This window comes from Rhinoderma darwinii, chromosome 5 (assembly GCF_050947455.1).
Source record: "Rhinoderma darwinii isolate aRhiDar2 chromosome 5, aRhiDar2.hap1, whole genome shotgun sequence".
In the NCBI taxonomy this organism is placed as follows: domain Eukaryota; kingdom Metazoa; phylum Chordata; class Amphibia; order Anura; family Rhinodermatidae; genus Rhinoderma; species Rhinoderma darwinii.
Genome location: NC_134691.1, coordinates 62008867 through 62022571, shown reverse-complemented (window position 1 = coordinate 62022571; position 13705 = coordinate 62008867). Strand labels below are relative to the sequence as shown.

The 13705-nt window shown below is 40.9% G+C and overlaps 1 protein-coding gene across 1 annotated transcript; it reads right to left on the bottom strand.

Moving 5' to 3' along the window:
• Positions 1-324: 324 nt before the first annotated feature.
• LOC142652494 (aquaporin-4-like) lies at positions 325-7023 on the bottom strand. Its single transcript, XM_075828140.1, has 4 exons — positions 6658-7023; positions 4845-5009; positions 2043-2123; positions 325-513 (listed from the first exon to the last, which is right to left on the bottom strand). The coding sequence occupies exons 1-4, from the start codon at positions 7021-7023 to the stop codon at positions 325-327; spliced, it is 801 nt and encodes a 266-aa protein (XP_075684255.1).
• Between the last annotated feature and the right edge of the window lie 6682 nt (positions 7024-13705).

Sequence of the window (13705 nt, the reverse complement as noted above, 5' to 3'; positions counted from 1 at the left end):
ATAATTGTAAATACTGAACAATAGAAACATTTCTGCTAATTGCTTTTGCGGCGTATCAATATACATTTAGAGTATATACTAAACTCTTATCCCACTGTTTCATTTTTTTTTATACATTTTAAAATATAACTTACATCAAAATTCTTGAACTAACTAAATAATAGTTGTGCAGTAATAAAACACATTATGTATCCGGTCACTTTTCCAGAATAAATAGCCAGTGGCGTTTCACCAAGTTTTCTCTCTGTTAATGGCCACTTCTAACCTCTCTCATTCTATAACACATGCACACATACTAGCATACCAAATACAAATCTTATAATGCTATGCAGCTGTCTCCAATTTGTTGTATTCTCCTCCTGGTCTCACAGTCAGCTGCACAGACTCATCTTCATTTGGGCTTCTCCTAAAACTAGCCTGCATTCGTAGTTTAAGTTCAGGATCTGGACAGAATAAGTATTCGTAAATAAAACTGGCAAGAATGCCGCCCATCATTGGACCAACCCAGTAGATCTGTTGAGAAAATCAAGTTCTCATTAAAACAAACATGAGACAGATAATTTCAGGAATAGTTCAGATAGAAATCCAGATAATACATGTTCGAAATTGACACAAAACTATTGGGTTAATATGGCAGTAGAAGAAATAAAGTGGTATTTAATTCCTCTCCTTGCTCCTTGATCTAAAAAATGGAGTAATCTGAGATAGACTGGTTGCTAGGAATGTGCTACCTGACAACGTCAGTGAAAACACTAAGTGTATGTTCACACGGGGGTATTGCAGGCGTATTTTACGCTCCGTAACATGCCCCAAAATATGGCTAGAAACAGATCTCATAAACCAGGCATTTTTGAGGCAGATTTGCCAATTGCCTTTGAAGTGTTTCTTAGGAAATGGTCAAAATCTGTTTTAAAACGCAGCTTTTAACCATTGACAACAATGGGAAGCTGTTTGCAGGCTTTTTCAAGGTGTATTTTGGAGCATAATGTGACCGTTTTAGGCTCCGAAATACATCTGAAAAAACTCAGTGTGAACATAGCTCAGCAACTTTCTGCAATGACTGATATGTCCGGCAAAAAACTGAAATGGTACCACACTGGCAGCAGAGAAGCAAAAAATAAACTAGAATCAGCCACATCATGCCATGCCCTGTCTCAGGCATGCAATATTAATCAGATTTTTTTAAACTAAATGTAGAAAGAAAAAACCTTTAATTTAAATTATTCTTTCAATCAATGCATATGTAACGCTGGTGGCGAGTGCCACCGCCGGGCTATTCACCCTGTCCACCGACGCTCCTCTCCTGCCTCCCGTGGTCGCATCCTCCTCGTATGTCTGCTCGCTGCCTCTCTGTACACACACACACACACACCACTCCCCACCCAATCCCTGATGCTCCGTAATTAGGATCACCTGGTGCCTGAACAACTTTGGTGCAACTTTGTTCCTGCGAAGAATCCTGTTTGCATCCCACTACCCACTACCAGTCTGTATCCCGCTATCAGCTACCAGTCTGTATCCTGCTACCTGATGCCGATTCGTATTCTGCTACTTGCTGCCAGTCTGTATCCTGCTACGAACTGTTACTTCAGATCTCCACCTTACTGCCACAAGATCATCTGCCAGGGCCTGTACCCACAGTGTACTTCACCGTTGTCTCCTAGTCCGCTGGGCGAGCTGTTACTCACACTGGTACTACCTCAAGAGGTAGCGACCTGGTAGTCTTCCCGCAGCGAAGTCCAGATCCCATACGGTAGTTAAAGGGTGAATACCGGGGAGGCTACTTAGACAACGCTCTTGGAGGGGGTCCAAAGTCAAACCGGTTGAGTAGCAGAGTGGGTCCACAACCCGCTGGTTATTACAGCATATAATGTTTTCAAACTGTCAGTTTGTATCACACATATTTGTCTTCCACATTTAATAATCAAATTTAAAGGTGATAATAAACTAGACTTTTATTTATTGATAACGGTCAAATGAAACCAGTTTGTGTACACAGAGAGCGGAAAAACTCTTTAAATCCTCACCATGCTGCAACTTACCCAATGATTTTCCCATTTGCCAAATACAACACTGGTACCGAGTGATCTGGCTGGGTTCATGCTGGCTCCAGTGTACTGAATCTAATAAAGAAGATATGATGAGCACAGTGAATGTATGTGTACATAATGCTATTTATTGAATGAGACAGCATGTACAGTGATGATGTTCAGGAGTACAACTGCAGTAAATGCCTCTGAACATACATAGTCTAAGACACTCAATGCAGACATTAGGATACAACGGCTTTCTTACATTTCAGAAAATCTTTATAATTATATGTTGTCACATGCGTGCTGTGCAGCAATATTATGAAACGTATTAGTGCCAATGAAATATTCAGAAAATAAATAAACTGAGAAATCTGTGTACATTTGTAACAATCTCGCCCTGGGGATGACGCGGCAGACAGGTTTTATTTTAGTAATAAAAGGGCATCATTACTGTATGGGGGGCATTAAGGAGGCACCAATACTGTGGGGGCACTGAGGGGGCATAATTACACTGTGGGTGGCACCAATACTGTGGGGGTGCATTAAGGAAACATCAATATTGTCGAGGGTCACTGTGGGGGGGGGGGGACAATAAGAGACATCATTACTGTGAGGGGCACTAAGAGCACATTATTACTGTGTGGGGGATCAAAGAGTGCCATTACAATGTAGGGGAACTTAGGGGACAATATTACTGTGTGGGGAAAAATGGGGGCACTATTACAGTGTGGGGAACACTATTACAGTGGGGGGCATTATTAACATTGTGGGGGCACTAAGGGGACATTATTACTGTGTGGGGCACAAAGGGAGGCACTATTACTGTTGGGTTAACTAATGGAGTACTATTACTATTTGTAGCACAAAGGGAGATACTATTTCTGTGTGTGGGCACTATTACTGTTTAGGGCACTAAGGGGCAATTAGGGGAGCACTAAGTGGGGCACTATTATCATCTGGGGTACTATCAGTTTGCCATTATTATTTTTGTTGGAACAATGTGTGGCATTACTTTTATAGCAGGAGGGCAATGTTAAAGGGGGCAGAAGGATGAATAGAATGTGCTGGAAAAGCAAAGAGCCAAAGATATCTGGGCAGCAAACTCAGTAGGGATGACTCAGGAGAAGTTGCCATGGATTGAGTCCAATCCAAGAAGGCGTCCCTTGTGAGTCACTGGATGTAACTTAGTGTATTCACTTATGTGGTCTGCAGAGCGCCTGTGTAGAACTGGTATCTACCACTTTATGGGCACTGTATGGTGATATTATTGGTTTTATTGGTATTTACGGTAGTTATATGTCATGGTGTGGAGGTATTATTATTATTTAGTGAATGAATTATTTATAGTTATACTACTATATACTATTGTGTTTATGAGGGGCCAAATTATGTTGGGCTCGGACTGATGTATCTAAGGATACAGGTTCCAGGCCCCACAATGCTTATTTTCATTATAAAGTAAAGCCTGTCATGTTGTCCAAATATTATTTAATAGCTATACTCTATTCAATATGGTTTTTTTTTTCTTGGGGGGGCAGCCTATGCCTTTGATATTGTGCCACTCATCAAGATCCTAGCTATGCCCTCGCTGATTAGGGGAGCAGACAGAAGCCACTGCTGAATAGAAAATGTCTTAATATTTTTGCTCTCAGATATATTAACAGAAACTCAACTTAACTTGAGGAACGATACCAGTATCTACTGAAAATGATATAATCTGAAAGAAAAGATCTTGTGTTGCATGCTTGTGTAACTGGTTACTTGTAGGGCTTCAGGTCTACAAAAAAATGACATGGAATTGCTTATACGACAACAGCTTAAATTGTATCTACCGCCTACACTCAGGGACGGCTGAACTACTCATTTATGAGAGCAACTATAGGTTGACTACAACTGGTAACATTAGTAAGGCATGTAGCATGTGACTTGTCTGGCGCCATTACAGTTTACATTTCTGCTGAACTCCTATCTACAAGTAGAATTCTGTTTCCGACGACAATATTACGTATTCACATTTAGAAAGACTTTATGGAAGATGTGTGCTATTATAAATCTTGTTCTGCGATATGTAGAAAGATTGTAAAAATCTCACAATGGTTGCACCAAATTTAGTATGAGGTCTGGGTACTGTATGGTCAAAAGTACAAGTACGACATTGGCATAAGCAAGTAAATTGCGTCTATAAAATGTATTATGTAGAATGCATCATCTTGATAAATTTGGCCAAATTAAATATTTTGCTTATAAAGTATAATTATTATGACATTTGGGAGAATAGGGTGTATTCTTCATTTCTCTCCATGTAGGATCCCAGGGACCAACTTGGGAAACCATATAGGCACTGATATTTAGGTGCCTATTTGGAGATTTAATTCTGCATCCCCCATTGAGGTCAATTAATAGCAGCCTGCGTGGCCTAAACATGCTACCATGGTCTGTAGTGTCTCCGGACTTGTCTCCAATCGAGCACATCTGGGACGTCATTGGTCAGCAATTGCAAAGGGAGCTGCCAGCAGCCAACCTCAATAATTTGCGGGCCCAAGTGCATTTAGCGTGGCATAACACTCCTCAGACAACCATTAATTTCCTCATCGATAGCAAGCCAAGGCACGTAAGTGCGTGTATTTCTGCGCGTGGCGCTCATACTCGATACTGGATAAATTATGATGTATATTGATGATGTGAATTCTACAATTACAAAACTTTTCCTTCTTAGTGTTGCAATTTCAATGTTGAGGAGTGTATGTATGTATGTATGTATGTATGTATAGTCCACTAAAGGAGAGTCTTGATAAGAAAGTGTACACTTACTGCAAAGAGATGTCCAATAGTAACAGATAAGCCAATGATGAGAGGAATGGGCACTTTGATATCACTTCTTTTCTTATCACATGAGGCAAAAATTGTGAAGACCAGTTGGAAAGTAATAATGGTTTCCACCAGAAGGGCCTGTCCATGTGAAATAGTCTCATGCTCCTGTAATTTGAAACATGGTTCAAAAAAGCATACAGTGTATACAGTGTAATATGAGTATGTCATAGATTGTGTCAGGTAACCAATGGTTTCTATTTTTTATTCCATTATTTGATTCCAGGGCTAAACATATACTGTATATTTATTGTGGATGACAAATTACTGAATTTCCTGTAAACGACAAGACACAGAACCATATTGTACTATTCTTATCTTTTTATCGTCCAAGCAAAGTCCATCTTCTATAAAATTATTGGTCATGGACGCGTGCTAAGATTAGTTTAAAGATTTTCTATAAACTATATGTTCAATAGTTTATTATTATGCAGCCTTTTAGACCACGTGTTTATAATGTGCAATCAACTATCATTGTGTGCTTTTACATAGTGTAGATTAGCTCTCACCTTTGTAAAGAACATAAACACACCCAGTTCTATAAATTCTCTGATCCCCTACAATAAATAGTTTAGACAACCCCTTTTCATATGTTCAAATGTAGTCAGTACGGCAGCTAATCCACCACTAACAGATGACTGGGGGGGCTTTATTAACTTTACTCAGGAGATATCCACCATTCAGTGCTGATCCCCGGCCACTATATTCCTTTCCTCGGCATTCAGTGCTGGTGTGCATAGAAATAGCAATGTAATTGACAATGATGGATAGCCTCAAAAGCACAGAGGTCTGGAGTTGTCACCTGTGCAAAGTGTCCTTTGTTGCTAAGCAACAAACAAAAAAATATTGTTACGGGAGTCAAAAATAATTCTTATAAAGTGATTTCAATACAAACATTTAAATGGAGTTTCCCTAAAAATAAAAATGAAAGATTAGAATTTTAATAAGAAGGATTGTCTAAGGTGAGAAAAAAATGGCCTACTTTTATTCCAGAAACAGTGCCCCCCCCCCCCCCCCCTCTGTTCATGGTCTGTTTCTGGTATTGCAGCTCAGCCGCATTCACATTTACAACACAATTAGAAAAAAAATATTATATACAGTACACAGTAATATGCTTATTTTACCTTTCCCAAATTATTTTTCCTAATTAAAAACCCATTAACCCTAAAAAGGGCAGAGGAAGAGTATCAGGAGGAAAAAAAAGTAGAGGGTGCAAAGCAGCTAGAGCTTAATCCACAGATCAAAATACCATATGAGAAAAAAAGGTTGCAGGACTCCAGCAAGGTCCAGTAAAAAAAATCTGTGGTTTTATTTGCCCATGGTTAAAGCCAAGCGACGTTTCAGTTCCACCATGAAACGATAGATAGATAGATAGATAGATAGATAGATAGATAGATAGATAGATAGATAGATAGATAGATAGATAGATAGATAGATAGATAGATAGATAGATAGATAGATATGAGATAGATAGATATGAGATAGATAGATAGATAGATAGATAGATAGATAGATAGATAGATAGATAGATAGATAGATAGATAGATAGATAGATAGATAGATAGATAGATAGATAGATAGATAGATAGATAGATAGATAGAAATTTGCATTGATGTACTGCTGGCCTCACAGGTTTAAAGAGTTCCCATAGTCATCACTTATAATCATTTTACTTAGTCACAGACAAGAAACATGAGCTTATTCTCTCTGTAATTACAAAATTTGTCCAATGAACTCTAGATTGATCACACTTACCTTGGTGATTCCAACTGGCCATTTTTCTTGTGGTGTAATGAGTGCGATCACTCCAGCACCAGCAATAGCTCCCACACATTGGATGACAATGTACAATAGTCCTTTGGCCACTGATATTTTTCTAGTACATATCATAGCTATTGCCACAGCAGGGTTTAAGAAAGCTTCACATATATGTCCAAAGCAATGAATCAGTATAGCAATGCTCAGTCCAAAGCAGAGGGCAATATGAGTATCACTAGGTCCAGGCACGTTCATTCCTGCGGTAGATCCCAAACTTACAACCAGAAATAAAAAAACTGCCAGGAATTCTCCTGCCATGGAGGTCCAGAATGGTCTCGTCCATATTCCTTTGAAGGCCGTCATCCTTTACTGTTCTTAGTAGACACTCTGGTGAGTAAATGAATAAAACTCTAGGAAAGGGGCATGCGTATTGCACAAGAGCAGTGAAACAGGTTGAACAAGTGGTGACGTGTTGTTGATACAGCCCCTTCCCAGACCAGAAACTTCTTGCAAGAAATACCTTTTTTTTTGTCTAGAGCCTTAAGGAATGTAGTATGATTTCTTAAGAGGAGACTTGTGAAAACATGGACAAGACAGAGAAGACCCCAAGGGGTTGTTAGTATATTTCACAGTTGATCCACACCCAGATCATCTTTCCAGACTCTCAAGCATTTTCCCTATTAAACATAATATAACAGTAGGTGTGCAGACGTCATAAATCATTAGGGCCTTCCTACTGATGTAAACTCAAAGGCAAACACTTGTGTTTATAAGATAAAAACAAGGAGCGACTGCAGTAAATTATATCTTAATAACTGTATATGTTATTACCACTCAAACAAAATAAAAAAAAATCTATAGAAATTGGGTAATATATAGTGTAATCTAGTCCTAAATGATTTTCTGATGTCACAGATGCATGTGAGATGATCCCATTGGTGAAGTCTGTGACCTTCGACCACCAAACATTTCCAAAGAAAGTGCTCTATAAAGCGTTTTAACCACTTTGACACTGCTCAGAGATTTCTGTTACTGGCACAACATCCTGCTCCCCAATCTCTTTGTAGCACCCTCAGAAATAGCAGCAACGTGGAGATTATACAGAAAAGTAAAGAGCAGTGTAGCTGTGAATCCAACACTGGGATGAGAATCAGTGGCGTAACTACCGCCGTAGCAGAAGTAGCGGCTGCTACGGGGCCCGTGGCATGAGGGGGCCCGTGTCGCCCGCCGGCACGGGTCCCCAACTTGGCCGGAGGCTCCGCTAGCAGCCGCTATGGCTGCTACAGCGGGACGCCACTGAACACTACGGCAGAGCAGGGAGGTATCTCCCCGCTCTGCCATTAACTGGTTCCCGACCGCTGGCTGTATTTTTACGGCCAGTGGTCAGGGTCCTTAAAACCCGAGCCATAGACTTTCTACGGCTCGGGTTTTAACTTGCTGTCCGCGCGATCGGGCAGCTGAATGTCGGGTCTTTAGCTGCTTCTGTCTTCTCCGATGTCTTTTTACACAGCGCTCAATGAACGCTGTGTACAGGAATAGAGACAGCAGCAGCGGCGGTGTCTATATTCCTCCCGGTGATCATGTTACTGGTCACATGATCGCCGTGTGCCGTTAGTGGCAGACTGCTGCTGGGTCTAACAAGACCCAGCACAGCCCTATTAGTGACAATCGTCACTATGAGAGGGCTGATTTCCCCTGTAACTGGGGCTGCTGTGCAGCTCCAGTTACAGTGGAAAAACATGGTGTAAAAGAAAGAAAAAAAATATATAAAGTTCCCCAAAGGTCTTCTTTGACCTTTAGGGGACAGACCATAGTAATAAAAAAAGAATAAAGTAAAGTGCAAAAAAAATTAAAATAATAAATACACATAAAATACCCACCCCCAAAAAAAAACGTTCCCCCCGCCAATCATTGTTGTGACGCTAGCGCTGACCCAATTACCCTAATATAGACATGTAATATATAAAAATTTACGGTAGACAATGACGATCACAAATAAAAGGTATATTTTAGGGTAAAACTATGTTATTACCAAAAAAAAATAAATAGCTGAAATGTAAAAAAGCTTATTTTTTTACTATTATTTTCAAACTTTATGAATAAAAATTCTAAAATAGCAAAAAAGGTGTGTATAAAAACGATTAAAAATGAAACCTGCATTGTCTACGGAAAAAAACGTCGCAAAAATCACGTCGTTAGCCCAACAAATAAAAAAGTTATAGCCATTTAACTAACATGTGCTAAAAATGGCTAAACGGTGTCTGGTCCTGAAAGCGCAAAATAGAGCAAAAGACATGTATCCCCCCTCCACAGGACATGTATCCCCTCTCCACAGGATCTCCACAGGACATGTATCCCCTCTCCACAGGATATACACAGGACAGGGGATACATGAGTGATCGCTGGCAGCGATAGGGAGAACGGGGGACTGAAAGTCCCCTGAAGTTCTCCATCACAAACCTCGGACTTCCGGGGTCTGTGTCGGCAGCTCCTTAGAAATGAATGGAGCGCCGGTCGTGCTTGTGCGCAAGCGTGACCAGCGCTCCTTTCATTTTTATTGAGCTGCGCAGACGCCGGAAGTCAGAGGTTTTTCATGGAGAAGTTCAGGAGACTTTCAGTCCCCCGTTCTCCCTATCGCTGCCAGCGATCACTCATGTATCCCCTATCCTGTGGAGAGCGGATACATGTATTTTGTAGGACACACTGAAGGTCGCATTTTTTTGGGAGGGGGGACGCTGTATGGCGTTCCCTACAGGGGGGGGAATGCTGTATGGAGTTCCCTACAGGGGGGGGGGGTGGCTGTATGGCGTTCCCTACAGGGGGGGAGCTGTATGGCGTTCCCTACAGGGGGGCTGTATGGCGTTCTCTACAGGGGGGGCTGTATGGCGTTCTCTGCACGGGGGCTGTATGGTGTTATCTACAGGGGGCTGTATGGCGCTATCTACAGGGGGATGTATAGCGTTATCTACAGGGGGGGGCTGTAAAAAAGGCACTATCTACAAGGGGGGGGTTGTGTGACACCCAGGGGAGGGGGGGCCCCAGTCAAAAGTTTGCTATGGGGCCCAGTCTTTCCTAGTTACGCCCCTGGATGAGATAGAACACTTATTAGAAGCTAAACCTAGAACAACCCTAGATATAATGGTACGTGTAACACAAATATATAGAACCTATTGAGGACAAAACACGACCTTGTGCAAACAATAAAAATATATATTTTATGGAATAATCAAGCTAAAATATACAAACATGTACAGATAGAGAAAAATTAAACGGTCACAATGAAACAGAGAAAGAATAGAGGTAGTGGGCATCACAAAAGTACAGACTGTGTCAAGGTCCTATACAGAATCAATACGTAATTAAATGTCATTTTAATCCAATGTGGGTAACATATAATTATAGAAAGAGGAAGGAACCAGCGCAGTGCACCAGGATAGCAAACAAATCACAATAGCAATATAAGTAAATTTATGTAATCAGACATGGGGATAAGTAACCACACATGACACCCAATAAATGATAGGGTTTAGATGAATCCTGATAGGAACAAATACCTGCAAAGTGCAGCTGGGCTAGAACACAGGGAAACCCAGAGAGGACCAGTCACGCACCACCGCCGCGCTCCCCGACGAAGCTATGGCGAAACGCACATCGGGAGCGCGGCGGTGGTGCGTGACTGGTCCTCTCTGGGTTTCCTTTTTTTCCAGCCCAGCTGCACTTTGCAGGTAAAATTAGTGAACATTTAAAGTGTAGCTAAACGTTCGACAAACTTATGACATGTCATAGAGACGTGTCAGAAGTTTGGATTGGTGGGGGTCCGAGCACGGGGACCCTCCACCAATCACTAGAACGAAGCAGCTGAAGCACTCGTGTAAGCGCTCAGCTGCTTCGTGTCTGTTCGGCTTTGTCCGGAAAGCCGATGTATCGGAGTACGGGCTCATAGACTTTGTATTGAGTCCGTACACCGATACATTTATTTCCGGAAAAAGCCGAACAGACACGAAGCAGCTGAGCACTCACACGAGTGCTTCAGCTGCTTCGTTCTAGTGATTGGTGGGGGTCTCCGTGACATGTCAGAAGTTTGTCAAACGTTTAGCTACACTTTAAATTCTTCTTTTGGTTTGTTGCTATTGTGGCGTTTTTGGGTTTAGTTGCCTTTTTTTTTTAACATGCATCATGGTCTGTTTAAAAATGTTTTAAAATAAAAAATGCTGTGGACTAATCCCGTGTTATGATGCCATGTCATTTACATATTCTTTATCTTCTATGGAACACCATTCCACTACGAACTACTCAAAATGCCGACGGCTGCTCCCTCCACTAGGGGTTTAATCCTACACTTGTAACCTGATTACAGAGAAACTGAGCATCATAGGCTAATTAAATATATCATAAGATATAATAGTATTGGGAGGCTGTACACTGATCAGCCATAACAGTAAAACCACTGACAGGTGAAGTGAATAACATTGAATAACTTGTTACAATGGCGCCTGACAAGTGGTGGGATATATTAGACAGCACGTGAAGTAAGGTCTTGAAGTTGATGAGGTGGAATTAGAAAAAATGGGCAAATATAAGACTCTAAACAAATTGACAAAGGCCAAATTGTCATGGCTAGACGACCAGGTCAGAGTACATTCAAAACGGCAGATCTTGTGGAGTCCACACCTCAACTGGTCAGAGCTGTTTTGGCAGCAGGAGGGAACCTGCACAATATTAGGCGGCTGGTTTTAATTTTATGGCTGATCGGTTTATTTATGTAATAATAATGAGAAGTTATTTATAATGATACGTACTGATAATTTCTTGAATGTTTTATATAACTAAAGGTAACGTTAATGTTATTATGATGATGATTATTATTATTATTATAACTAAATCAATGTAATCTGCATTTTAATTTTCTGCGGCCTTTAATATGATCATACTGCTATAGGCATACATTCTTTTCATAACATATCGAGGTCTGGACTTGATTTTTACACAGGGAACATTTTTTCCCTTTTACATGCAACTACAAAGAGAAAGTTTGGGAAAATAAAATATTATTAAAGTTAAGACGAGCGAATATTATATATAATTGTCAAAATTCTTTGTCATATATGTATGACAGTTTTGTTTTTGTGGGACAAGTGGTAGTTTTTAATGTTACCCTTTAAAGTACCATATAATGTACTGGGAGACAAAAAAAACAACTATTCTTTGTGTGGTGAAATTGAAAAAAAAAAAACAGCAATTCTGGCATTGTGATTTTTTCCCTACAGTGTTCACCCGGGGGCTTAAATACAGTGATATTTTAATAGTTCAGACTTTTAAAGATGTAGTGATACCAATTATGTGTTTTTTTTTAAATATTTTACATTACTTTAGTGGAAAAAGTGGTGTTTTGAACTTTTAATATATTTTTTTGTACATTTTTCCAATTTTTAACTGTTGTTTACTTTTTTTTTTAGTACCCTTTGGGGACTTGAACAAGCGATTGTTTAATTATTGGTACAAATTACGGGCTCCTATTAAACCTTTACTCTGGCAGGGCTTAATACGAGCAGAATGATATGTGGAACTTCAGATAGCACTAGCTCAAGTAGGTGCACGAATAGGGGCCCAACCCAATTCTGAATCAGTAAAGACGTATTCGGCCCACAGATTGGAGATAAAATATTCTTTGTTTTTCTTTCCTGTCAGTGGCTAAGTGCGACGTTTTGGTCAAAATTACCTACATCAGGCACTGAAAAAATACATTCAAGCAGTGTTGATATATATTAATAACTCCATACATATTTCTATAATGTCATATATAATATACATGATCTTGTGGAATACAGACAAAATTATAATATCAAGTATTGTAATATATAGAAAAGTGTGTCAGGCAGGGGCGTAACTAGGAAAGACTGGCCCCCATAGTAAACTTTTGACTGCCCCCCCCCCCCTCCCCTGGGTATCACACAACCCCCCCTTGTAGATAGTGCCTCCCTGTAGATGCCGCCACACAGCGCCCCCTGTAGATAGCACCATACAGCCCCCCTGTATATAACGCCATACAGCCCAACTGTAGATAACGCCATACAGCGCCCCTGTAGATAACGCCATACAGCGACCCTGTAGATAACGCCATACAGCCCCAAACACCCCCCTGTAGATTACGCCATACAGCCCCCCCCTGTAGGTAACGCCATACAGTCCCCAACCCCGCCCCCCCCCAAAAAAAATGGCCTATAATTTATCCTACAAAAGAGATGTACAAGATAGGGGATACATGTGTGATCCCTGGCAACGATAAGGAGAACAGGGGACCAAAAGTCCCCCGAAGTTCTCCATGACAAACCTCGGACTTCCTGAGTCTGCGCAGTTCAATAAAAATTTCAAGGAGCGCTGGTCACGCATGCACACAGGTACGACCGATGCACAATTAATTTCGGAAGTCCGAGGTTGGTCATGGAGAATTTTGGGGGAATTTCGGTCCCCTGTTCTCCTTATCGCTGCCAGCGATCACACATGTATCCCCTCTCCGGGATGCATGTCTTTTGTAGGAACAAACCCTTCAGTAGCGTCGCGCTGTAGCAGCCATAGTGGCTTCTAGCGGAGCTTCCGGCCATGTGGGGGGCCCGTGCCGACGGGCGGCGCAGGCTCCCTCATGCTGCGGGCCCCGTTGCAGCCGCTACGACTGCTACAGCGGTAGTTATGCCAGTGGTGTCAGGAGTGATGACTATGATCATCATGTAAAAATCGTAAAAGTATATATATTCATTTCCTACATGTGCATCATATGTATATGACCATTATCTCACATGCGTGGTGTTGACATGGTTTTTGATATCTAAGTCATAGATATGCCATAAGTATATCACCTTTTGTGTCGCAACTGGGGGAGAATCCACCCATATATAGTCACAGTATCTGGATGAAATAGATAAGGAAATGATCGCATAGTCTCCTCTAATCGATAGAAGTCAGGATCTAATCTATAAAAACTATATGTATGTATATATTTATTACTATGTCTTTATACATCTATACAGCAGTACCCTATGTAATATAC

Excerpts from the sequence above, each read along its gene's own strand:
- LOC142652494 (XM_075828140.1), bottom strand. The coding sequence starts at position 7,023 with ATGACGGCCTTCAAAGGAATATGGACGAGACCATTCTGGACCTCCATG. Across the intron at positions 2,124-4,844 it reads CTATTGGACATCTCTTTGCA|ATTCAGTACACTGGAGCCAG; the intron begins GTAAGTGTACAC and ends CTTCTTTATTAG. Across the intron at positions 514-2,042 it reads GCAAATGGGAAAATCATTGG|ATCTACTGGGTTGGTCCAAT; the intron begins GTAAGTTGCAGC and ends TTTTCTCAACAG.